Genomic DNA, 26,181 nt, shown 5'->3' with positions numbered 1-26,181 from the left:
AATGTATTAATAATTTTCTAAAAAAAACCCAATACCTCTATAACAAGCACTGCCCTAAAAAAACTAAACAGATGACAGCAAAGAGACTGAACAGTCCCTGGCTAACACCCAGCATTCTCAAATCCATAAATACAAAACACCAATATGAAAAACAGTACAGAATGGGTCACATAACCAGAGACCAAACAAAACGTTACTCGTCAATCCTAACCAGCCTGATAAGAAGGGCAAAAAAATTGTATTATGAGAACAGATTATCCAACTTACGAGGTGATATAAAAAAGACCTGGAAAACCCTATCAGAAATTCTGGGAACAAAAAAGATATCACGAAATAGCGAAATAAAATTAGCAAAAACAGATGAACCCCAACTCCCACCAACAGAAACAGCAAACAGACTCAATAATTTCTTCTCCACTATAGGACAAAACCTTGCCAATAAAATCCCAAGCTCAGATACCCCACCAAATGACTACCTCACCGGCAACTACCCGAACACACTGTTCCTAGCTCCGACTAACCCATACGAAGTCTCCCTTATTATCAACGCACTAAAAAACAAGGCAGGAGATTTAAATACCTTACCACCCCTTATATACAAAAAAGTGTCACAAGTGCTATCACCAATCATTGCAACACTCTTTAACAAATCCATTGAATCCTCCACCTTCCCTACAGTACTCAAAATAGCAAGGGTCACCCCGATCCACAAAGGAGGAGACCAAACAGAGTTGAATAACTATAGGCCAATATCCAACTTACACCCTCTCTCAAAAATCTTCGAAAAATTAATTCATAAACGAATCTACTCCTACCTTATCTCCCAAAACATACTCAACCCCTGCCAATTTGGATTCAGGCCTAATAAAAATACTAATGATGCTATTATACACATGCTAGAACATATATACACTGCAATAGAGAAAAAAGAAGTCCCACTGGGGATCTTCATTGACTTACGTAAAGCTTTTGATACAGTTGACCATGACTTGCTCCACGTAAAATTGTCACACTATGGTATAAGAGGGCACTCCCTCAACTACCTCAAGTCTTACCTCAGCAACAGAAGCCAATATGTGTACGCAAATGGGGCAAACTCTTCTGCACAACCAATTACAGTTGGTGTCCCACAGGGAAGTGTCCTTGGCCCTCTTCTCTTTCTCCTATACATAAATGACCTTCCAAATGCTTCGCAATTACTCAAACCCACACTATTTGCAGATGACACTACATACGTCTTCTCTCACCCGAGCCCAGTCACGCTAGCCAATACTGTAAATACCGAATTACAGAAAATATCTACCTGGATGAGGACTAACAAACTTACACTAAACATTGACAAAACCTACTTCATTCAGTTTGGTAACAGAGCTACAGATGTCCCTCTTAACATAATGATAAATGGATCACCTATCACAAAACTAACAGAGGGAAAATTCTTAGGAATCCACCTTGATAATAGACTCAAATTTCATACACATATACATCAAATTTCTAAGAAAATTTCCAAGACTGTAGGCATACTATCGAAGATACGGTACTATGTTCCACAGTCAGCCCTCCTGGCCCTATATCACTCTCTTATTTACCCCTATCTCACCTATGGAATTTGTGCATGGGGCTCAACAACAATTAACCATCTCAGACCACTAATTACCCAACAAAAGGCTGCAGTTAGAATGATAACAAATTCTCACTACAGGCAGCACACACCACCAATATTCAATACACTAAACCTACTCACCATACAAAACATCCATACTTATTACTGCACCTATTACATACATAGAACACTTAACTCTGATATTAACCCTCCCCTCAAACATCTCCTTGCCAACCTCAACAGAACACATGACCATAACACAAGGCACAGATCACTCTTTGATGTTCCTCGTGTCCATCTCACACTATGCAAAAACTCAATGCACATAAAAGGCCCTAAAATCTGGAATTCATTACCTGTAAATATAAAAGAAACACAACCTGTTTATAAATTCAAGTCTCTTCTCAAAGATTACTTACTCACCCAAAACCAAATAAATACTGAATAACTGAACATTATAAATTGTATATCTTAGATGTTTCTCACAATTATATCACATAAATGTTAAACCTAAAACCCAATCTAACTTTATTATTTTTTAAATACACTACCTAACAGAATCACTACCTAACTGAATGCAACCATATGACCTGTCTTTGTAATACTCACTTGTGCTTTATAGTTATCTGTTTACATTAATGTTTTATCACTGATTTCATCATTGCTTAGTAGCAGCGCTGTATAGTCCTTGTGGCTTAGCGCTTCTTTTTGATTATAATAATAATAATAATCATTGCTTAGTTAATCTTAAGTTAATTTTAAGCCAGCCCGTAATGCTATGCATAGTATAAGTGGCTTTGGCATACTGCTCTTATCTGTATTTTTTTTGTACCTCTGTATGTGTGCACAAATTGGAAATAAATAAATAAATAAAGTAATGACTTACGTTTTTCAATACCCAGTAATAGGTTCTACGTCTTTTGTTATTAACAATGCTTCATCTTCAGTGACTTCGAGATTAAGGTCAACTTTAACAACAGTCTTATCATCTCTAACTACGCTCTAACTTTACATATATTGTTTCACATTTCTCATTTTTTCTTGTTTGCCAACCTTAATAGTAGAATTAATTCTATGATGTTCCCATATACTTTTCTTTTGATGTATAAAGTTTTTCTTATTATTATTTTGGAAAAACACTGAATCAAGTACTGATTATGTGTTGCCTTCTTAAACCTACACACTACAATATACTTCACACTTAGGCCTATACGTAACAATATACTCATTATATTTCACCTCTAGAGAGTGTGATGATGTGCTACATGGCGTCTTGGGCTGTATATCGCGACGAAGATGGAAAGTTTGATGTGGAAGACATAGATCCCAGCATCTGTACTCACCTCATCTTTGCCTTTGCTGGGATTTCAACTACTGGAGAAATTCAGGTGCAAATATATTAGTGCAAAATATAAGTGTTAATGTTGAAAATGTTTACGTTTTCTTTAAGTTGTCTGGTGCTTCAAGTTAGGTAAACTATCGTATTTGTGAATATAAACTATTTTTTTTATTATTTTGGCTATCAGGTACTCGACCCCTTCCATGAACTCTGCACGGACGGCGGAGAGTGTGCCTACGACAGGTTCACAAGCCTCAAGTTACAAAATGATGAATTGTTAACCTTACTGAGTGTTGGAGGCTGGTCTGAGGGTTCTGTCAAGTATTCTACGGTAAGTGACTTCTAGTGATTTATCTTGCTTATATTAGATCATTGGTTGATTATGCTGCGCCACTACCTGCACTCGTGTTTGACTGGAAGCTTGGAGGGCTGGAAAAACCGCAAAACGAAGTAATGAGGATTATCCTAGGATGCCCTCGTACTGCCCAAATCTTAAATATGCAGAAAGAACTTAATATTCCAAGCATTAGAGATCGTGTTACTGAAAGAAATATCCTCACTGGGGTCAATATGCTTAGGTTAGCCCATTCAGACCCCTGCACAGACGCCCTCCAAACTTTCCTCAGCACTGGTGAACATCCTTCCAGATGGATCGAAGAAACTGGAACCGATTTCCGCATGAACCAGCTACATGGTCTATGTCAAGTTAGGCAGCAGAGACACTTCCCTGCTCCATGGGATATTACCCCATTCCAAACTATCATTCCTCCATTTCCCCAAAAAACTCTTCTTAAATCACAACCAAAGCTTCGTCTTGGAGTCAAACATGATGTCTTAAGCTGTATTGATAACTTAGTCACAGAGAACACTCTTTCACAAATTATTTACGTTGATGGTTCTGTTCACCAATCCACTGGTGCAGTTGGTATTGCTGCTGTTGTCATACAGAGTGATGGCTTTCATAAAGAAATTGGAGCACGCATCAATAACTGGGCCTCTACCCTTCAAACAGAACTGTTTGCCATATTCCTTGCACTCAAATGCGTCAATGTATCTAAGGTTGACACTTTAATTGTAACTGATCCTCTGTCATCCATAAATGCTCTCAATTGATTAAGTATAAATTGTGGCATGGTTGCGTCAGAAGCCAGACACAGGTATTTATTTATTTATTTATTTATTTGAACATGATACATTATTGTAAACAGATAAAAATTAAGCACAAATGAGTATTACAAAGACAGGTCATATGGTCATTTACTGTATTGCTGTGCATTCAGTAGAATGGAGTATTCTGTTGGGTAATGTAATAAAAAAAATAACAAAGTTTGATTGGGTATCAGGTTAAACATTTATGAGATACAATTATGAGAAACATTTATGAGATACAATTTTTAAGATACAATTATTCAGTATTTATTTGGTTGTGGGTGAGTAAGTGATTTTTGAGAAGAGACTTGAATTTATAAACAGTGTTTCTTTTATATTTACAGGTAATGAATTCCAGATTTTAGGGCCTTTTATGTGCATTGAGTTTTTGCATAGCGTGAGATGGACACGAGGAACATCAAAGAGTGATCTGTGCCTTGTGTTATGGTCATGTGTTCTGTTGAGGTTGGTAAGGAGACGTTTGAGGGGAGGGTTTATATCCGAGTTAAGTGTTCTATATATGTAATAGGTGCAGTAATAAGTATGGATGTTTTGTATGGTGAGTAGGTTTAGGGTTTTGAATATTGGTAAGATTGGTAAGATTGTGGACAGTGGAGTCAGAGTGCACATGCTGTGGATTCCATCTCACATTGGTCTTCAGATGCATGATAGAACTGATAAATTGGCTAAGCTGTACGCTTTCAAAGAGGGAGTAGATTGAAATCTTGGGTTGTCAGTTAGCAGTTTGAGAACAATTATAAGAAAAGAACTTCAATTGAACTTTATTGACTTAAGACTTAGGGAGACTGACACAAGTCAGTCCATCTATCATCATTCTATCATGCAGGAGGAGCCATATGTCTATGGTGCATCCAACAAGATAAGCAGACTCTTGGATGTCACTACCGCCCGGCTCCGGCTGGGTTACAAGTATCTGTGGCAGGTTAATTAAATCACCACCACCAGATGTAGAGCAGACGAAATGTAAACTTTGCCAGATGGACTATTGTCACACCTTGCGTCATTATGTTACCTGGAGAGAGTTCCGGGGGTCAACGCCCCCGCTGGCCCGGTCTGTGACCAGGCCTCCTGGTGGATCAGAGCCTGATCAACCAGGCTGTTACTGCTGGCTGCACGCAATCTAACATTCGAGCCACAGCCCGGCTGGTCAGGTACTGACTTTAGGTGCTTGTCCAGTGCCAGCTTGAAGACTGCCAGGGGTCTGTTGGTAATCCCCCTTATGTATGCTGGGAGGCAGTTGAACAGTCTCGGGCCCCTGACACTTATTGTATTGTCTCTTAACGTGCTAGTGACACCCCTGCTTTTCATTGGGGGGATGTTGCATCGTCTGCCAAGTCTTTTGCTTTCGTTGTGAGTGATTTTCGTGTGCAAGTTCGGTACTAGTCCCTCTAGGATTTTCCAGGTGTATATAATCATGTATCTCTCCCGCCTGCGTTCCAGGGAATACAGGTTCAGGAACTTCAAGCGCTCCCAGTAATTGAGGTGTTTTATCTCCGTTATGCGCGCCGTGAAGGTTCTCTGTACATTTTCTAGGTCAGCAATTTCACCTGCCTTGAAAGGTGCTGTTAGTGTGCAGCAATATTCCAGCCTAGATAGAACAAGCGACCTGAAGAGTGTCATCATGGGCTTGGCATCCCTAGTTTTGAAGGTTCTCATTATCCATCCTGTCATTTTTCTAGCAGCTGCGATTGATACAATGTTATGGTCCTTGAAGGTGAGATCCTCCGACATGATCACTCCCAGGTCTTTGACGTTGGTTTTTCGCTCTATTTTGTGGCCGGAATTTGTTTTGTACTCTGATGAAGTTTTAATTTCCTCGTGTTTACCATATCGGAGTAATTGAAATTTCTCATCGTTGAACTTCATATTGTTTTCTGCAGCCCACTGAAAGATTTGGTTGATGTCCGCCTGGAGCCTTGCAGTGTCTGCAATGGAAGACACTGTCATGCAGATTCGGGTGTCATCTGCAAAGGAAGACACGGTGCTGTGGCTGACATCCTTGTCTATGTCAGATATGAGGATGAGAAACAAGATGGGAGCGAGTACTGTGCCTTGTGGAACAGAGCTTTTCACCGTAGCCGCCTCGGACTTTACTCTGTTGACTACTACTCTTTGTGTTCTGTTTGTGAGGAAATTATAGATCCATCTACCAACTTTTCCTGTTATTCCTTTAGCACGCATTTTGTGCGCTATTACGCCATGGTCACACTTGTCGAAGGCTTTTGCAAAGTCTGTATATATTACATCTGCATTCTTTTTGTCTTCTAGTGCATCTAGGACCTTGTCGTAGTGATCCAATAGTTGAGACAGACAGGAGCGACCTGCTCTAAACCCATGTTGCCCTGGGTTGTGTAATTGATGGGTTTCTAGATGGGTGGTGATCTTGCTTCTTAGGACCCTTTCAAAGATTTTTATGATATGGGATGTTAGTGCTATCGGTCTGTAGTTCTTTGCTATTGCTTTACTGCCCCCTTTGTGGAGTGGGGCTATGTCTGTTGTTTTTAGTAACTGTGGGACGACCCCCGTGTCCATGCTCCCTCTCCATAGGATGGTAAAAGCTCGTGATAGGGGCTTCTTGCAGTTCTTGATGAACACGGAGTTCCATGAGTCTGGCCCTGGGGCAGAGTGCATGGGCATGTCATTTATCGCCTGTTCGAAGTCATTTGGCGTCAGGATAACATCAGATAGGCTTGTGTTAACCAAATTCTGTGGCTCTCTCATAAAAAATTCATTTTGATCTTCGACTCTCAGTCTGGTTAGCGGCTTGCTAAAAACTGAGTCATATTGGGACTTGAGTAGCTCACTCATTTCCTTGCTGTCATCTGTGTAGGACCCATCTTGTTTAAGTAGGGGCCCAATACTGGACGTTGTTCTCGACTTTGATTTGGCATAGGAAAAGAAATACTTTGGGTTTCTTTCGATTTCATTTATGGCTTTTAGTTCTTCCCGCGATTCCTGACTCCTATAAGATTCCTTTAGCTTAAGTTCGATGTTTGCTATTTCTCTGACCAGTGACTCCCTACGCATTTCAGATATATTGGCCTCTTTTAGCCGCTCTGTTATTCTTTTCCGTCGCCTGTAAAGGGAGCGCCTGTCTCTTTCTATTTTACATCTACTCCTCCTTTTTCTTAAAGGAATAAGCCTTGAGCATACATCGAGTGCCACCGAGTTAATCTGTTCTAGGCATAAGTTGGGGTCTGTGTTGCTTAGTCTATCTTCCCAGCTTATATCGGTTAGGACTTGGTTTACTTGGTCCCACTTTATGTTCTTGTTATTGAAGTTGAATTTGGTGAAGGCTCCCTCGTGACTAATCTCATTATGTCGGTCTGGGGCTCCGCGCATACATGTCTGAACCTCGATTATGTTGTGATCTGAGTATATTGTTTTTGATATGGTGACATTTCGTATCAGATCATCATTGTTAGTGAAGATGAGGTCTAGTGTATTCTCCAGTCTAGTAGGCTCTATTATTTGCTGGTTTAAGTTGAATTTTGTGCAGAGATTTAAAAGCTCGTGTGTGTGTGAGTTCTCGTCAGAGCTGCCTCCTGGTGTTATCACTGCAACAACATTATTTGCTATATTCCTCCATTTTAGGTGCCTTAAGTTGAAATCCCCCAGGAGCAAGATGTTGGGGGCAGGAGCTGGCAGATTTTCCAGACAGTGGTCAATTTTTAACAGCTGTTCCTGGAATTGCTGGGACGTTGCATCCGGAGGCTTGTAGACTACCACAATGACTAGGTTTTGGTTCTCGATCTTTACTGCTAAAACTTCCACTACATCATTTGAGGCATTAAGCAGTTGTGTGCAAACAAGTGACTCTGCGATATACAGGCCATCCCCCCTTTTTGCCTGTTCACTCTGTCGCATCTGTATAGGTTGTAACCTGGGATCCATATTTCGTTGTCCAAGTAATCCTTTATGTAGGTCTCTGTGAAAGCCGCGAACATTGCATTTGCCTCTGCAAGCAGTCCACGGATGAAAGGTATTTTGTTGTTCGTTGCTGGCTTTAGACCCTGTATATTTGCAAGGAAGAATGTCATCGGACTGGTGGTATTGGTGGTACTGGGGGGGGACTTTTTTTCCAGCATTAGTATCTGTATCTGTTGGTTTGGAGTGGAGGCCATCGACTGTGGTTCCACTCCAGGAATGACTGGACTTGGCGTACGATTTCCGCCATTTCCTGCCAGTTTTTTTCTTCCTTCCTGGCACTAAAAAACCTCTCCCTCTTGAGTGGCTGTATCTACCCAGGTTTTCCCATGGCCTGGATGTTTTGTATCTTTTTGTCCCCTTTAGATCGTGTGCCTGGCAATTTAAGTTATAGCACAGTCTTTCCTGTACTGAAGAGGGACACATTTCAGGGTGAAAAAGCTTACAGGAAGTGAGTTTGCATTTTCCTGTTGTCATAAGGGCACAGCATTTTCTAGGGTGGTCATAGTTGCACGTCCCATCTGTTTTTCCAGATTTGCCATGTCTGCAGATACTTTGCTGTGTTTGTCTGCGTGTGTGCCTGTGTGTGTGTATGTACTCACCTATTTGTACTCACCTATTTGTGGTTGCAGGGGTCGAGTCACAGCTCCTGGCCCCGCCTCTTCGCTGATTGCTACTGGGTCCTCTCTCTCCCTGCCCCATGAGCTCTATCATACCTAGTCTTAAAACTATGTATGGTTCCCGCCTCCACTACGTCACTTTCTAGTCTATTCCACGGCCTGACTACTCTATGACTGAAGAAATACTTCCTAACATCCCTTTGATTCATCTGAGTCTTCAACTTCCAATTGTGACCTCTTGTGTCTGAGTCCCTTCTCTGGAACATCCTGTCTTTGTCCACCTTGTCTATTCCACGCAGTATTTTATATGTCGTTATCATGTCTCCCCTAACCCTCCTGTCCTCCAGTGTCGTCAGGCCGATTTCCCTCAACCTTTCTTCGTAGGACAATCCCCGTAGCTCTGGGACTAGTCTTGTTGCAAACCTTTGCACTTTCTCTAATTTCTTGATTTGCTTGACTAGGTGTGGATTCAAAACTGGTGCTGCATACTCCAGTATGGGCCTGACGTAAATGGTATACAGAGTCTTAAACGAATCCTTACTGAGGTATCGGAACGCTATCCGTAGGTTTGCCAGGCGCCCGTATGCTGCAGCAGTTATCTGATTGATGTGCGCCTCAGGAGATATGCTCGTTGTTATACTCACCCCGAGATCTTTTTCCTTGAGTGAGGTTTGCAGTCTTTGGCCATCTAAACTATATTGTGTCTGCGGTCTTCTTTGCCCTTCCCCAATCTTCATGACTTTGCCTTTGGCAGGGTTAAATTCAAGGAGCCAGTTGCTGGACCAGGCTTGTAGCCTGTCCAGGTCTCTTTGTAGTCTTGCCTGATCCTCATCCGATTTGATTCTTCTCATTAACTTCGCATCATCTGCAAACAAGGACACTTCTGAGTCTATCCCTTCCGTTATGTCGTTCACATATACCAAGAACAGCACAGGTCCTAGGACTGACCCCTGTGGAACCCCGCTTGTCACAGGCGCCCACTCTGACACCTCGTCGCGTACCATGACTCGTTGTTGCCTCCTTGTCAGGTATTCTCTGATCCATTGCAGTGCCTTTCCTGTTATGTGTGCCTGATCCTCAAGCTTTTCCAGTAACCTCTTGTGAGGAACTGTGTCGAAGGCCTTCTTGCAGTCCAAAAATATGCAGTCTATCCACCCCTCTCTCTCTCTTGTCTTACTTCTGTCACCTTGTCATAAAACTCTAGTAGGTTTGTGACACAGGATTTTCCTTCCCTGAAACCGTGCTGGTTGTCAATTATACACTTGTTTCTTTCCAGGTGCCCCACCACTCTCCTCCTGATGATCTTCTCCATGACCTTGCATACTATACACGTTAGTGATACAGGTCTGTAGTTTAGTGCCTCATGTCTGTCTCCCTTTTTAAAAATTGGGACTACATTTGCCATTTTCCATACCTCAGGGAGTTGCCCAGTTTCAAATGATGTGTTGAAGATCTTTGTTAATGGCTCACACAATATATCTGCTTGTTGTCTGGTCCCACCGCCTTTGAGGTGTCAAGTTCGCATAGCAGCTTCTTCACCTCCTCCTTGGTTATATGTACCTCATCCAGCAGTTGCTGGTGTGCCCCCCTGTTCTGATTTCCTGGAGTCCTATTGGTTTCCACTGTAAATACCTCTTTAAATCTTGTGTTGAACTCCTGACATACCTCTTGGTCGTTTCTTGTGAATTCCCCATCACCCTTCCTCAGTCTGATTACCTGGTCCTTGACTGTTGTTTTCCTCCTGAAGTGGCTGTACAACAGCTTCGGGTCAGTCTTTACTTTTGATGCTATGTCATTTTCATAATGTCTCTGAGCCTCCCTTCTTATCTGTGCATATTCGTTTCTGGCTCTTCCTCTAATCTCTTTATTTTCCTGAGTTCTCTGTCTTCTGTACCTTTTCCATTCTCTAGTACACCTAGTTTTTGCCTCCCTACACCTTTGGGTGAACCAATGTCTCATTCTGTTCTTCCCATTATTTCTGTTTCCCTTGGGAACAAACCTCTCCTCTGCCTCCTTGCATTTTGTTGCCACATAGTCCATCATTTATTGTACTGGTTTTCCTGTCAGTTCCCTCTCCCACTGAATGTCTTAAGTGGCACGCACAACATATCTGCTCCCTCTCTAAGGATCCACAGGGAGATGTTGTCCGGTCCCATTGCCTTTGAGGTATCGATGTCCCTTAGCAGTTTCTTCACCTCCTCCTCATCTGTATGTATGTCGTCCAACACTTGTTGGTGTATTCATTGCTGGTGTTCCCATCTGGTCTGTCCCCCCAGAGTCCTTCCTGTCTCTACTGTAAATACTTCCTTAAATCTCGTGTTGAGCTCCTAACATACCTCTTGATCGTTTCTTGTGAGTTCTCCACCTTCTTTCCTCAGCCTTATCACCTGGTCCTTGACTGTTGTCTTCCTCCTAATGTGGCTATACAGCAGTTTCGTGTCAGATTTGACTTTCGATGCTAAGTCGTTTTCATACTGTCGCTGGGCCTCCCTCCTTCTCTGTGCATACTCGTTTCTGGCTCTTCTACTCTCCTTGTTTTCCTGGGTCCTATGCCTCCTGTACCTTTTCCATTCTCTGTTGCACTTAGTTTTTGCCTCCCTACACCTTCGGATAAACCAAGGACTCGTTTTGGTCTTCCAATTATTTCTGTTTTCCTTGGGAACAAACCTTTCCTCTGCCTCCTTGCACTTTGTTGCCACATATTCCATCATATCGTTTACTGATTTTCCTACCCTTTCTCTGTCTCACTGAACCTCCTGCAGGAAGTTTCTCTTACCTGTGTAGTCCCCCCTTCTATAGATTGGCCTGTCCCCTTCAGTTCCTGTTACCTTCTCCACTTGTAACTCTACTATATAATCAAAACTCAGAACCACGTGATCGATAGCTCCAAGGGGCCTCTCGTAAGTGATGTCCTCAATGTCTGAACTGCTCAGGGTGAACACAAGATCCAGTCTTGCTGGCTCATCCTCCCCTCTCTCTCTGGTTGTGTCCCTGACATGTTGATGCATGAGGTTTTCAAGTACCACATCCATCATCTTGGCTCTCCATGTTTCGGGACCCCCATGTGGCTCCAGGTTTTCCCAGTCGATCTCCCTGTGGTTGAAATGGCCCATTACCAGTAACTTTGCTCTGCTACAGTGAGCTCTTCTTGCCACCTCAGCCAGTGTGTCCACCATCACCCTGTTGTTTTCTTCGTACTCCTCTCTTGGCCTTTTGCAGTTCTGTGGTGGGTTATACATCACTCCAATGACTACTTTATGTTCTCTGGACTGAATTTTACCTACAATGTAGTCTCTTTCTCCAATCATGCCCATGCCTTCCATTTCCTCAAATCCCCATCGGTTTTTTATGAGCAGTGCAACCCCTCCTCCCCCTCTACTCCTTCTATCTTTCCTCAGGATCTGATATCCCATTGGGAAGATTGTGTCTGTTATTGTCTCAGCAAGTTTTGTTTCTGTGACTGCTATGATGTCTGGGGATTTTTCACTGATTCTTTTGTTCCACTCCTCATGTTTATTCGTTATTCCATCCGCGTTTGTGTACCAAACTTTCAGTTTCTTTTCTATCACTGTGGTCATGCAAGAATATTGGGGTTGGGGGAGGGAGAGCCTTGGTGGGGGCCTATATGGGGCTGTGGTGTAGGTGGGGTTTGTGATGATGGGGGTGGGGTCAGAATGCCCATAAGGGACAGCTGTTGGGGTGAGGTTTGTGATATGGGGGTTGGTGGCAGAGGGAACAGTGAGTGGGTTGTACTATAGGTTGCTCAGTTGCGTTGGGAATGTCACGGTTGGAGTCTTTTGGTGGGAGATTCTGTGGGGTGTGTATGCCCTTCCTCCTGTGTCTGGGTCCTGCTCATCTTCGTCATTGCCTCTCGTTCCTCCTTGCATCTCTGTACTCTCTCTTTCAGTGTAGTCCTTTCTTCTTGTGTTCTGTCGCGGTCGAGGTATACTCTCTGGTACCCCTGTTTGTCCCTCAGTCTTGCTTTCTCTTGCAGAATCCTGGTTCGAACTGATTCTTCCTTGAAAATTACTTTGACAGGCCGTATCCTTCCACTCGCAAACCACCAAATTCTCTGAAAATTTGTCACCTGGGTCATATCGCTCGTGTGTGTGCGCGCTCGTGTGTGTGAGCGCTCGTGTATGTGAGCGCTCGTGTACGTGCGCGCTCGTGTGTGTGAGCGCTGGTGTGTGTGAGCGCTCATGTGGGTGTATAATCCACTTAATATTTGTATTTATAACTCATTACAATTGTGACCAGGTGTGGACGTATCAGTGGTTCATTACTTTGTAATTTGTTCATGACTGTAACCACGTATAGGAGTGAAGCTGATTCAATATCTCTGTAACTTGCCATGATTGTGACCAGATCTACCTGGAGTTCATTACCTTTGTAACTTGCTCAACTATCACAACTTTGGGGTCCAGTCCCTGGACCCATTATGTACTTCTGTAATCTTTTGACTACCACCCACACCATGGGTATGGTGTGCATAATAAATATATTAAACTAAACTAGTGAGTAACTTGTGTTATACACATTATTAAGAACACACACACACACACACAAGCGCGCGTGCACACGCACATACACACACACACACACACACACACACACACACACACACACACACACACGCACACAAACACACACACACACATACACACACACACACAGGAGGGGCAAAGAAGACCGCAGACAGAGTATAGGCTAGGTGGACAAAGACTACAGACCTCACTCAGGGAGAAAGACCTTGGGGTGACCATAACACCGAGCACATCACCGGAGGCACACATCAACCAAATAACTGCTGCAGCATATGGGCGCCTGGCAAACCTGAGAATAGCGTTCCGATACCTTAATAAGGAATCGTTCAAGACACTGTACACTGTGTATGTTAGGCCCATACTGGAGTATGCAGCACCAGTCTGGAACCCACACCTGGTCAAGCACGTCAAGAAGTTAGAGAAAGTACAAAGGTTTGCAACAAGGCTAGTCCCAGAGCTCAGGGGAATGTCGTACGAGGAAAGGTTAAGGGAAATCGGACTGACGACACTGGAGGACAGAAGGGTCAGGGGAGACATGATAACGACATACAAGATACTGCGGGGAATAGACAAGGTGGACAGAGATAGGATGTTCCAGAGAGGGGACACAGAAACAAGGGGTCACAACTGGAAGCTGAAGACTCAGACGAGTCACAGGGACGTTAGGAAGTATTTCTTCAGACATAGAGTCGTCAGGAAGTGGAATAGCCTAGCAAGTGAAGTAGTGGAGGCAGGAACAATACATAGCTTTAAGAAGAGGTATGACAAAGCTCAGGAAGCAGAGAGGGAGAGGACCTAGTAGTGATCAGTGAAGAGGCGGGGCCAGGAGCTGAGTCTCGACCCCTGCAACCACAATTAGGTGAGTACAATTAGGTGAGTACACACACACACACATACACACACACACACACACACACACACACACACACACACACACACACACACACACACACACACACACAAACAAACACACACACACAGTGTCACTAACATGTATTTATTTATTTATTTATTTGAACATGATACAGAGAAGTGTGTATAGTATGCAAAATCATGGAGAAGATTATCAGGAGAAGAGTGGTGGAACACCTAGAAAGGAATGATCTCATCAACAGCAGCCAACATGGTTTCAGGGACGGGAAATCCTGTGTCACAAACCTACTGGAGTTCTATGACATGGTGACAGCAGTAAGACAAGAGAGAGAGGGGTGGGTGGATTGCATTTTCTTGGAATGGAAGAAGGCGTTTGACACAGTTCCACACAAGAGATTGGTGCAAAAACTGGAGGACCAAGCAGGGATAACAGGGAAGGCACTTCAATGGATCAGGGAATACTTGTCAGGAAGAAAGCAGCGAGTCATGGTACGTGGCGAGATGTCAGAGTGGGCACCTGTGACCAGGAGGGTCCCACAGGGGTCAGTCCTAGGACCAGTGCTGTTTCTGGTATTTGTGAACGACATGACGGAAGGAATAGACTCCGAAGTGTCCCTGTTTGCAGATGGCGTGAAGCTGATGAGAAGAATTCATTCGATCGAAGACCAGGCAGAACTACAAAGGGATCTAGACAGGCTGCAGACCTGGTCCAGCAATTGGCTCCTGGAGTTCAATCCCACCAAGTGCAAAGTCATGAAGATTGAGAAAGGGCAAATAAGACCGCAGACGGAACACAGTCTAGGGGGCCAGAGACTACAAACCTCACTCAAGGAAAAAGATCTTGGGGTGAGTATAACACCAGGCACATCTCCTGAAGCGCACATCAACCAAATAACTGCTGCAGTATATGGGCGCCTAGCAAACCTCAGAACAGCATTCCGACATCTTAATAAGGAATCGTTCAGGACCCTGTACACCGTGTACGTTAGGCCCATATTGGAGTATGCGGCACCAGTCTGGAACCCACATCTAGCCAAGCACGTAAAGAAACTAGAGAAAGTGCAAAGGTTTACAACAAGACTAGTCCCAGAGGTATGAGGTATGTCGTACGAGGAGAGGTTAAGGGAAATCAACCTGACGACACTGGAGGACAGGAGAGATAGGGGGGACATGATAACGACATACAAAATACTGAGAGGAATTGACAAGGTAGACAAAGACAGGATGTTCCACAGATGGGACACAGCAACAAGGGGACACAGCTGGAAATTGAAGACACAGATGAATCACAGGGATGTTAGGAAGTATTTCTTCAGCCACAGAGTAGTCAGGAAGTGGAATAGTTTGGGAAGCGATGTAGTGGAGGCAGGATCCATACATCGCTTTAAGCAGAGGTATGATAAAGCTCACGGCTCAGGGACAGTGAACTAGTAGCGATCAGTGAAGAGGCGGGGCCAGGAGCTCGGACTCGACCCCCGCAACCTCAACTAGGTGAGTACAACTAGGTGAATACACACACTCACACACACACACACACAAGCGCGCGTGCAAACACACACAGACACATACAGAAGGGGTATGTCCTACGAGAAGAGGTTAAGGGAAATCGACCTGACAGGAGAGAAAGGGAGGATATGATAACGACATATAAAATACCAAGAGAAATCGACAAGGTGGACAGAGACAGGATGTTCCAAAGATGGGACACAGCAACAAGGGGGCACAGTTGGAAGTTGAAGACTCAGATGAATCACAGGGATGTTATTAAGTATTTCTTCAGTCACAGATTTGTCAGGAAGTGGAGTAGTCTGAGAAATGATGTAGTGGAGGAAGGATCCATACGCAGCTTTGAGAAGAGGTATGAAAAATCTCATGGAGCGGGAAGAGTAGCGAGTAGTAGCCAGTGAAGAGGCGGGGCCAGGACCTGTGAATCGACCCCTGCAACCATAACCAGGTGAGTACAGAAGGATTACCAGTGGATAGAGTAACAGAAGTAGGATGGAAAAAGCCAAACTACAAAAAGGGGGACTACACAGGCATGAGGAACTTCCTGCAGGAGGTTCAGTTGGAAAGAGAATTGGTAGGAAAATCAGTAAACGAAATGATGAACAAAGTGACAACAAAATGCAAAGAGGCAGAAGAAAGGTTTGTTCCCAAGAGTAACAGCAATAATGGGAAGACCAAAACGAGCCCTTGGTTTACCCAAAGGTGTAGAGAGGCAAAAACTAAGTACGATAAAGAATGGAAAAATTACAGAAGACAAAGGACCCAGCAAAACAAAGAGATTTGTCGAAGAGCCAGAAAAGAGTATGCACAGATAAGGAGGAAGGCTCAGCGACAGTACGAAAACGACATAGCATCGTAAGTCAAGTCTGAACCGAAGCTGTTTATTACGAACACAGGTCGAAAAGGGCCTATGAGATCTGTTCGTAGTGGGAATTGGAGCAAATAATCTCAGCAGTAGACTATAATGTATATTTTTCCTTCACCCACTATATACAGGTGTGTACACTATGTACAGCAGGTAGGCAAGTCTACCAATACTTACCACAAGTGAACCACATTCCTTCAACTTTGGCAGGCTTTCCTGTGATTATTCAATGAACCAAGGTACTGATTTAACGACAAATACCCTACTGGTGTCCTGTAGCTCGATCGCAAGCGCACTCAGCTCACACACTGAGGTCCAGGGTTCGAATCTCTTCCGGTACGGCTGAAAAACATTAAGGACGTGTTTCCATAAGACACCACCTGCTGTCCCTGTTCACCCATCAGTATAAAATGGGTACCTGGTGTGGGTCGCATCCTGGGACATAAACTTGCGTAATTTGCCCGAAATGCTCAGCATAACAAGCGGCTTTCTGTATAGTAGTATGTCATTGATATCAGCTAGGCCTGTATACCTTGTACATGTACTTGTAGTAAATCAAGATATTATTATTATTATTATTATTATTATTATTATTATTATTATTATTGTTGTTGTTGTTGTTGTTGTTGTTGTTGTTGTTGTTGTTGTTGTTGTTGTTGTTGTTGTTGTTATTATTATTATTATTATTATTATTATTATTATTATTATTATTATTATTATTATTATTATTATTATTATTATTATACTGATTGTTAAACCTTTAGCTTTTGATTCGCTGGTTTAGAGGTAGCCTATATGGGTGTGACATACGCAGAATAAATTGTAACATACTCTTTGTATGCCACGCTGTTGTATAGCCCCATCAGGAGGAAGACAAGATTCAAGGACCAGGTAATCAGGCTGAGGAAGGAAGATGGGGATCTCAAAAGAAACGACCAAGAAGTATGTGAGGAGCTTAACATGAGATTTAAGAAAAGACTCCAGAAAGTCAGAATAGGGTGGTCCACCAACAAGGGATATACGAAAAAGTGCTGGGTGAAATACACACAACCGAGGAGGAGGTGAAGAAGCTGCAAGTGAACTTGATACCTCAAAGGCGGTAGGACTGGACATCTCTCTATGGGTTCTTAGAGAGAGAGCAGAGATGCTGTGTGTGCCACTAACAACAATTTTCAACACATCCACTGAAACTGGGTAACTACCCGAGGTATGGAAGATGGCAAATGTAGTCCTTATTTTAAAGAAAGTAGAAGACACGGAGCACTAAACTAGAGACCAGTGTCACTGACATGTATAGTATGTAAAGTCATGGAGAAGATTATCAGGAGAGTGGTGGAGCACCTGGAACGAAACAAGCTTATAAACGACAACTAGCACGGATTCAGTGAAGGAAAATCCTGTGTCCCCAACCTACTCAAGTTTTATGACAAGGTAACGGAAGAAAGACACGAGAGAGAGGTGTGGGTAGATTGCATTTTCTTGGACTACAAGAAGGCCGCCGACACAGTTCTTCACAAAAGATTAGTAAAAACGTTAAAGGATCAGGTACGCATAACAGGAAGGGCACTGTAATGGATCAGAGAATACCTGACAGGGAGGCAACGAGTCATGGTACGTGACGAGGTGTCCGAGTGGGCGCCTGTAGCGAGCTTGGTCCCACAGGGGTCAGTCCTAGGACCAGTGTTATTTTTAGAATATGTGAATGACATGACGGAAGGGATAGATTCAGAAGAGTCCCTGTTTGCAGACAATGTGAAGTTAATGAGGAAAATTAAATCGGATGAGGATCAGGCAGGACTACAAAGAGACCTGGACAGGCTGAAGCCTAGTCTAGGAACAAGCTCCTCGAATATAACTCCGCCAAATGCAGTCATGAAGATCGGGGAAGGGCAAAGAAGACCGCAGACAGAGTATAGGATAGGTGGCCAAAGACTGCAAACCTTACTGAAGGAAAAGGATCTTGGGGTGAGTATAATACCGAGCACATCTCCTGAGGCACACATCAACCAGATAACTCCTGCAGCATATGGGCGCCTGGCAAACCTGAGAATAGCGTTCCGATACCTCAGTAAGGAATCGTTCAAGACTCTGTACACCGTGTACGTCAGGCCCATATTTGAGATGCAGCACCAGTTTGGAACCCGCACTTGATCAAGCACGTCAAGAAATTAGAGAAAGTGCAAAGGTTTGCAACAAGGCTAGTTTCAGAGCTAAACGAAATGTCCTACGAAGGAAGGTTAAGGGAAACTGGCTTGACGACCCTGGAGGACAGGAGGGTAAGGGGAGACATGATAAAGACATACAAAATACTGCGAGGAACTGACAAGGTGGACAGAGACAAGATGCTCCAGAGAGGGGACACAGAAACAAGGGGTCACAATTGCAAGTCGAAGACTCGTATGAGTCAAAGAGATGTAAAAAAGTATTTCTTTAGTCATAGAGTTGTCAGGAAGTGGAATAGTCTGGCAAGTGATGTAGTGGAGGCAGGAACTCTACATAGTTTTAAGACGAGGTATGATAAAGCTCATGGAGCAGGGGGAGAGAGGACCTAGTAGCGACAAGTGAAGAGTCGGAGCTAGGAGTTATGAATCGACCCCTTCAACCACAAATAGATGAGCACACACACACACACACACACACACACACACACACACACACACACATCTCATACACACGTAAGTCTAATCGACAAGTGTCTAAGACAAAATGGTAACACACAGAGTACAGTCTAGGGGGCAAAAGACTGCAAACCTCACTCAAGGAAAAGGACCTTGGGGTTGGTATAATACCAAGCACATCTGAGGTCCACATCACCCAAATAACTGCTGCAACATGTGGGTGCCTGGCAAACGGAAGAATATCATTCCGGCCTCTCAGTAAGGAATCGTTCAGGACCCTGTACGCCGTGTACGTCAGGCCCATATTGGAGTACGCAGCACCAGTTTGGAACCCACACCTGGCCAAGCACGTCAGGAAATTAGAGAAAATGCAAAGGTTTGCAACAAGACTGGTCCCGTAGCAAAGGGGCATATCCTATGAGAAGAGATTAAGGGAAATCAACCTGACAACACTGGAGAACAAGAGGGATAGGGGGGGGGACATGATAACGTCATATAAAATACTGAGAGGAATTGACAAGGTGGATACGGACAGGATGTTTCAGAGATGGGACACAGCAACCACGGATAGCAACTGGAAGACTCAGACGATTCACGAGGATGTTAGCAAGTATTTCTTCAGTTATGAGTTGTCAGGAAGTGGAATAGTTTGGAGAGTGATGTAGTGGAGGCAGGATCCATACATAGCTTTAAGAAGAGGTTTGATTAAGCTCATGGAGCAGGGAGTGAACCTAGCAGCGACCAATAAAAAATTGTGGGCTGCAGGGGTTGAGACATAGCTCCTGGCGAGGCCAGAAGCTATGTCTCAACCCCTGCAACCCATAATTAGGTGCACACACATTTCTTATTAAGAAAGTATGACAATGAAGACTCATGAATACCTGACATTTTCCCTAACATTTCAATGGTCTTAAAAATATACAGATGGCAGCAGACCCAGCAATGAGGCAGACATTCATCACCACCACCATCGCTCTGCTGAAGGAACATAATTTCGATGGTCTAGACATTGACTGGGAGTACCCAACCATGAGAGGCGGGTTGCCAGAAGACAAGGTAAGCTTCCTTCTTCAAATAAAGCTGCTGACTACTGCTTGTTGTTCTGTAATAAAAAAAGGCAAAGTTTGATCGCTGCTTCCTTATTATTGCACATTAAACTCTAACTTCAATTATTCAATTATAAAACTACAAAGAATTTTGTTTCCAGGAGTCGGATTAAAATTCTACTACAGCTTATGAACTATTAATTATGTGCCTCTTTACACATATACCTTTGTATTTATATATATTATAGGGCCAACCTCTACTTTAATATATGCAGTTGCTTAGCCTAGGAGAAGTAAGTGAAATGGCTTCTAGGAAGAGTCTAGAAATCCTTCCTAGAATCCACGTAAACACTAGTATCCTCTTACCACTGTCTTATTTCAGTGCACAGTGCCACTGTTTCATTGAACACAGTGCCAGCACAGTTACAATAACCATGTATCACACACACACACACACACACACACACACACACACACACACACACACATTCCCCTCCCTCCCCTTCTAATCCCATACACACACACACCTCCCCTGCTTCTAAGGGTCACTCATCCTTCTCTCCCCCTCCCCCCCCCTTAGCCCCATCCCTCTCTCTCCCACACATGCAAACACACACATACACAAGCACATATACACTTGACACAAAGACGTGCTCCCCCTTCCCCTAACCACCTCTCCCCCTTACCCTAGCCACCTACCCCTCCCCAAACCATCTAACCCCTCCCCAAACCATCTAACCCCCTCCCCCAACTACCTCTCCCCCTCCAATAACCATCCTCCCCCTCCCCCATAACCATCCATCCCCACTCCCCCTAACCACCTCTCCCCCTTCCTTCTGTGGAGCAATGGGGGAAACTAGAACTAGGATGAGAACAAGGGGCCCGAAGGACGAATATGGGAGGGAGGACTGGGAGGCAGAGCTCAAAAAAAGGAAGACTGGGGAAGGAGGCTAGATGAGCTTGCAAGGAAGATGGAGGAGAGATTAGCAGCAGAATGTAGAAGGTGGAAGCAACATGTTGCAGCAGCAGAAAACAAGATACAGAGATTAGAAGAGGAGCTGAGACATCTGAAACAGCATAGAGACAAAGATATTACAGAAGTAGCATCAACAATGGCAACATCAGACACAGACAACGGGTCTGAAGGGAGCACGGAAGCTAAACTGTATGCAGAGGTCCTGTCAAACCCACATGGGGCCAAAACAAAGACAGGGAGCACACTAGGACAGAATGAGAGGTTGGAAGAAATTGAAGGAACTAGGACATGTGCAGGGACCTTACCAGACACCTGTGGGGGCCAGGAACAGTTGAGCAGGAAGGACAAACCAATGAGCATAGAGGCCATGGCTAGGGAAAGGACTGAAGGAACACTCCAGGGGAAGGAACTAAAACACCTCAGAGGACGCACTGGGAGTCACAGTGATAGGTGGAAAGGGAGAGATCAGTTTTTGTCTATGGGCTAGACAAAGCTAAAGGGGAAACTTGTGATGAAAGAAAGCAGGAGGAGAAAAAAGCGATTGAAGGTATCATGAAGGTGATAGGCGAGGGGGACACGACTCAGGTGGCAAATTTTTGGAGAATCAGGTGGTTCACATAGAAAAGGAATCGGCCTCTCAAAGTAATTTTCAAGGCAGAATCAACCCGAACCATGATCCTGCAGGAGAAAGCATGGCTGAGAGGCAAACAGGAGTTCATGAGTGTGTACCTCGATCGAGACAGAACACAGGAGGAAAGGAGGATGCTGAAAGAGAGAGTGCAAAAACGAAAGGTGAAATGGGAGGAAATGAAAAAGGAGAGCAGAATAACCCAGGAACAAGTGGAAGGACAAGCACACCCCCCAGAAACACCTGCAGAAGGACTCCAGCCACGACACCCCCAAGGCAACTGAACAATCCAAACCAACCATCACACACCGATCCCTCTGTTCCCACCCCCCACACCACAGTTACAGTATTAGAACAGAAGTTGAAGGTTTGGTACACAAATGCGGATGGATTAACGAATAAACATGAGGAATGGAAAGAAAGAATCAATGAGAAGTCCCCAGACATCATAGCAGTTACAGAAACAAAACTCACGGAGACAATAACAGACGCAATCTTCCCACCAGGATACCAGATCATGAGGAAAGATAGAAGGGGCAGAGGGGGAGGAGGGGTTGCTCTGCTCGTAAAAAACAGATGGAAATTCGAGAAAATGGGAGGCATAGACGAGACGGGAGAAAGAGACTACATAGTAGGTACACTTCAGTCTGGGGAGCACAAGGTGGTCATTGCAGTGATGTATAATCCACCACAGAACTGCAGGAGGCCAAGAGAGGAATATGAAGAGAGCAACAGAGCAATGGTGGACACACTTGCTGAGGTGGCAAGAAGAGCTCACTCCAGCAGAGCAAAGTTGCTGGTTATGGGGGATTTCAACCACGGAGATTGACTGGGAAAACCTGGAGCCACATGGGGGTTCCGAAACATGGAGAGCCAAGATGTTGGACGTGGTGCTGGAAAACCTCATGCACCAACATGTTAAGGACACTACCAGTGTGAGAGGGGAGGATGAACCAGCAAGATTGGACCTTGTGTTCACCTTGGGCAGTTCAGACATTGAGGACATCACGTATGAGAGTCCCCTAGGAGCTAGCGACCACATGGTTCTGTGCTTTGAATACATAGTAGAGTTGCAAGTGGAGAGAGTAACAGGAGTTGAATGGGAAAAGCCTGACTATAAAAGAGGGGACTACATAGGGTTGAGGAACTTCCTGCAGGAGGTTCCGTGGGACAGAGAACTGGCAGGAAAGCCAGTAAACGAAATGATGGAATATGTAACAACAAAATGCAAGGAGGCAGTGGAAAGGTTTATTCCCAAGGGCAACAGAAACAATGGGAAGACCAGAACGAGCCCCTGGTTTACCCGACGGTGTAAGGAGGCAAAAACAAAGTGCAATAGAGAATGGAAAAAGTACAGAAGGCAGAGAACACACGAAAATAGGGAGATCAGTCGCAGAGCCAGGAACGAGTATGCACAGGTAAGGAGGGAGGCCCAGCGACAGTATGAAAATGACATAGCATCGAAAATCAAGACTGACCCGAAACTGTTGTATAGCCACATCAGGAGGAAGACAACAGTCAAAGACCAGGTGATCAGATTGAGGACAGAAGGTGGAGAACTCACAAGAAATGATCAGGAGGTATGTGAGGAGCTAAACAGGAGATTTAAGGAAGTTTTTATAGTAGAGACAGGAGTGCCTGTGGGAAGACAGCACAGAAGGGAACATCAAGAGGGAATATACCAACAAGTGTTGGAGGACATACGAACAACTGAGGAGGAGGTGCAGAAGCTGCTAAGTGACCTTGATACCTCAAAGGCGATGGGACCGGACAACATCTCCCCATGGGTCCTAAGAGAAGGAGCAGAGATGCTGTGCGTGCCTCTAACCACAATCTTCAACACATCCCTTGAAACTGGGCAACTACCTGAGAAATGGAAGACAGCAAATGTAGTCCCCATATTTAAGAAAGGAAACAGAAATGAGGCACTAAACTACAGACCTGTGTCTCTGACATGTATTGTGTGCAAAGTCATGGAGAAGATTATCAGGAGGAGAGTGGTGGAACACCTGGAACGGAACAAGATTATAAATGAAAACCAGCATGGGTTCATGGAAGGCAAATCCTGTGTCACAAACCTCCTGGAGTTTTATGACAAGGTAACAGAAGTAAGACACGAGAGAGAGGGGTGGGTTGATTGCGTTTTCCTAGACTGCAGGAAGGCCTTTGACACAGTTCCCCACAAGAGATTAGTGCAGAAGCTGGAGGATCAGGCGCATATAACAGGGAGGGCACTGCAATGGATCAGGGAATACCTGACAGGGAGGCAGCAACGAGTCATGGTACGTGAAGAGGTATCACAGTGGGCGCCTGTGACGAGCGGGGTCCCACAGGGGTCAGTTCTAGGACCAGTGCTATTTTTGATATATGCGAACGACATGATGGAAGGAATAGACTCTGAAGTGTCCCTATTCGCAGATGATGTGAAGTTGATGAGAAGAATTAAATCGGATGAGGATGAGGCAGGACTGCAAAGAGACCTGGACAGGCTGGACATGTGGTCCAGAAACTGGCTTCTCGAATTCAATCCTGCCAAATGCAAAGTCATGAAGATTGGGGAGGGGCAAAGAAGACCGCAGACAGAGTATAGGCTAGGTGGACAAAGACTACAGACCTCACTCAGGGAGAAAGACCTTGGGGTGACCATAACACCGAGCACGTCACCGGAGGCACACATCAACCAAATAACTGCTGCAGCATACGGGCGCCTGGCAAACCTGAGAATAGCGTTCCGATACCTTAATAAGGAATCGTTCAAGACACTGTACACTGTGTATGTTAGGCCCATACTGGAGTATGCATCACCAGTCTGGAACCCACACCTGGTCAAGCACGTCAAGAAGTTAGAGAAAGTACAAAGGTTTGCAACAAGGCTAGTCCCAGAGCTCAGGGGAATGTCGTACGAGGAAAGGTTGAGGGAAATCGGACTGACGACACTGGAGGACAGAAGGGTCAGGGGAGACATGATAACGACATACAAGATACTGCGGGGAATAGACAAGGTGGACAGAGATAGGATGTTCCAGAGAGGGGACACAGAAACAAGGGGTCACAACTGGAAGCTGAAGACTCAGACGAGTCACAGGGACGTTAGGAAGTATTTCTTCAGTCATAGAGTCGTCAGGAAGTGGAATAGCCTAGCAAGTGAAGTAGTGGAGGCAGGAACCATACATAGTTTTAAGAAGAGGTATGACAAAGCTCAGGAAGCAGAGAGGGAGAGGACCTAGTAGCGATCAGTGAAGAGGCGGGGCCAGGAGCTGAGTCTCGACCCCTGCAACCACAATTAGGTGAGTACAATTAGGTGAGTACACAAAAAGGAGCAGAATCACTGTGTGATACAGTAACAAAGATCTTCAACCAGTAATCCTAGATGAGATAGTTGACACATATCTGGAAAAAGACCAATATGATCCATCCATCTATCTATCTATCTATCTATCTATATATATATATATATATTTATATATATGTTTTATATATATATATATATATATATATATATATATATATATATATATATATATATATAATGTATATATATATATATATATATATATATATATATATATATATATATATATATATATATATATATATATATATATATATATATATATATATATATATATATATATATATATATATATATATATAGATAGATAGATAGATAGTAGGTTGGTAGACAGCAACCACCCAGGGAAGTACTACCGTCCTGCCAGATGACTGTGAAACAAAAACCTGTAATTGTTTTGCATGATGGTAGGATTGCTGGTTTCTTTTTCTGTCTCATAAACACGCTAAGATAACAGGGATATCTTGCTACTCCTACTAACACTTTGGTCACACTTCACAGACACGCACATGCATATATATATATACATACATCTAGGTTTTTCTCCTTTTTCTAAATAGCTCTTGTTCTTTTTTATTTCTTCTATTGTCCATGGGGAAGTGGAAAAGAATCTTTCCTCCGTAAGCCATGCGTGTCGTATGAGGCGACTAAAATGCCGGGAGCAATGGGCTAGTAACCCCTTCTCCTGTATACAATTACTAAAAAAGAGAAGAAGGAAAAACTTTATAAAACTGGGTTGCTTAAATGTGCGTGGATGTAGTGCGGATGACAAGAAACAGATGATTGCTGATGTTATGAATGAAAAGAAGTTGGATGTCCTGGCCCTAAGCGAAACAAAGCTGAAGGGGGTAGGAGAGTTTCAGTGGGGGGAAATAAATGGGATTAAATCTGGAGTATCTGAGAGAGTTAGAGCAAAGGAAGGGGTAGCAGTAATGTTAAATGATCAGTTATGGAAGGAGAAAAGAGAATATGAATGTGTAAATTCAAGAATTATGTGGATTAAAGTAAAGGTTGGATGCGAGAAGTGGGTCATAATAAGCGTGTATGCACCTGGAGAAGAGAGGAATGCAGAGGAGAGAGAGAGATTTTGGGAGATGTTAAGTGAATGTATAGG

General features: G+C 43.9%; 1 protein-coding gene across 1 annotated transcript in view; it reads left to right on the top strand.

Annotated features, from left to right (window-relative positions):
* Positions 1-26,181, top strand: part of LOC128686267 (chitotriosidase-1-like) — a 61,568-nt gene that overhangs the window by 18,615 nt on the left and 16,772 nt on the right. Inside the window, exons 2-4 of the mRNA XM_070085707.1 lie at positions 2,849-2,991; positions 3,130-3,273; positions 19,990-20,121. Coding sequence (XP_069941808.1) covers positions 2,849-2,991; positions 3,130-3,273; positions 19,990-20,121 — 419 coding nt within the window. The remainder of the gene's footprint in view (positions 1-2,848; positions 2,992-3,129; positions 3,274-19,989; positions 20,122-26,181) is intronic.

This window comes from Cherax quadricarinatus, chromosome 17 (assembly GCF_038502225.1).
Source record: "Cherax quadricarinatus isolate ZL_2023a chromosome 17, ASM3850222v1, whole genome shotgun sequence".
In the NCBI taxonomy this organism is placed as follows: domain Eukaryota; kingdom Metazoa; phylum Arthropoda; class Malacostraca; order Decapoda; family Parastacidae; genus Cherax; species Cherax quadricarinatus.
Note: the sequence above shows the minus strand (reverse complement) of the source record. Positions and strands in the feature narration are given on the sequence as shown.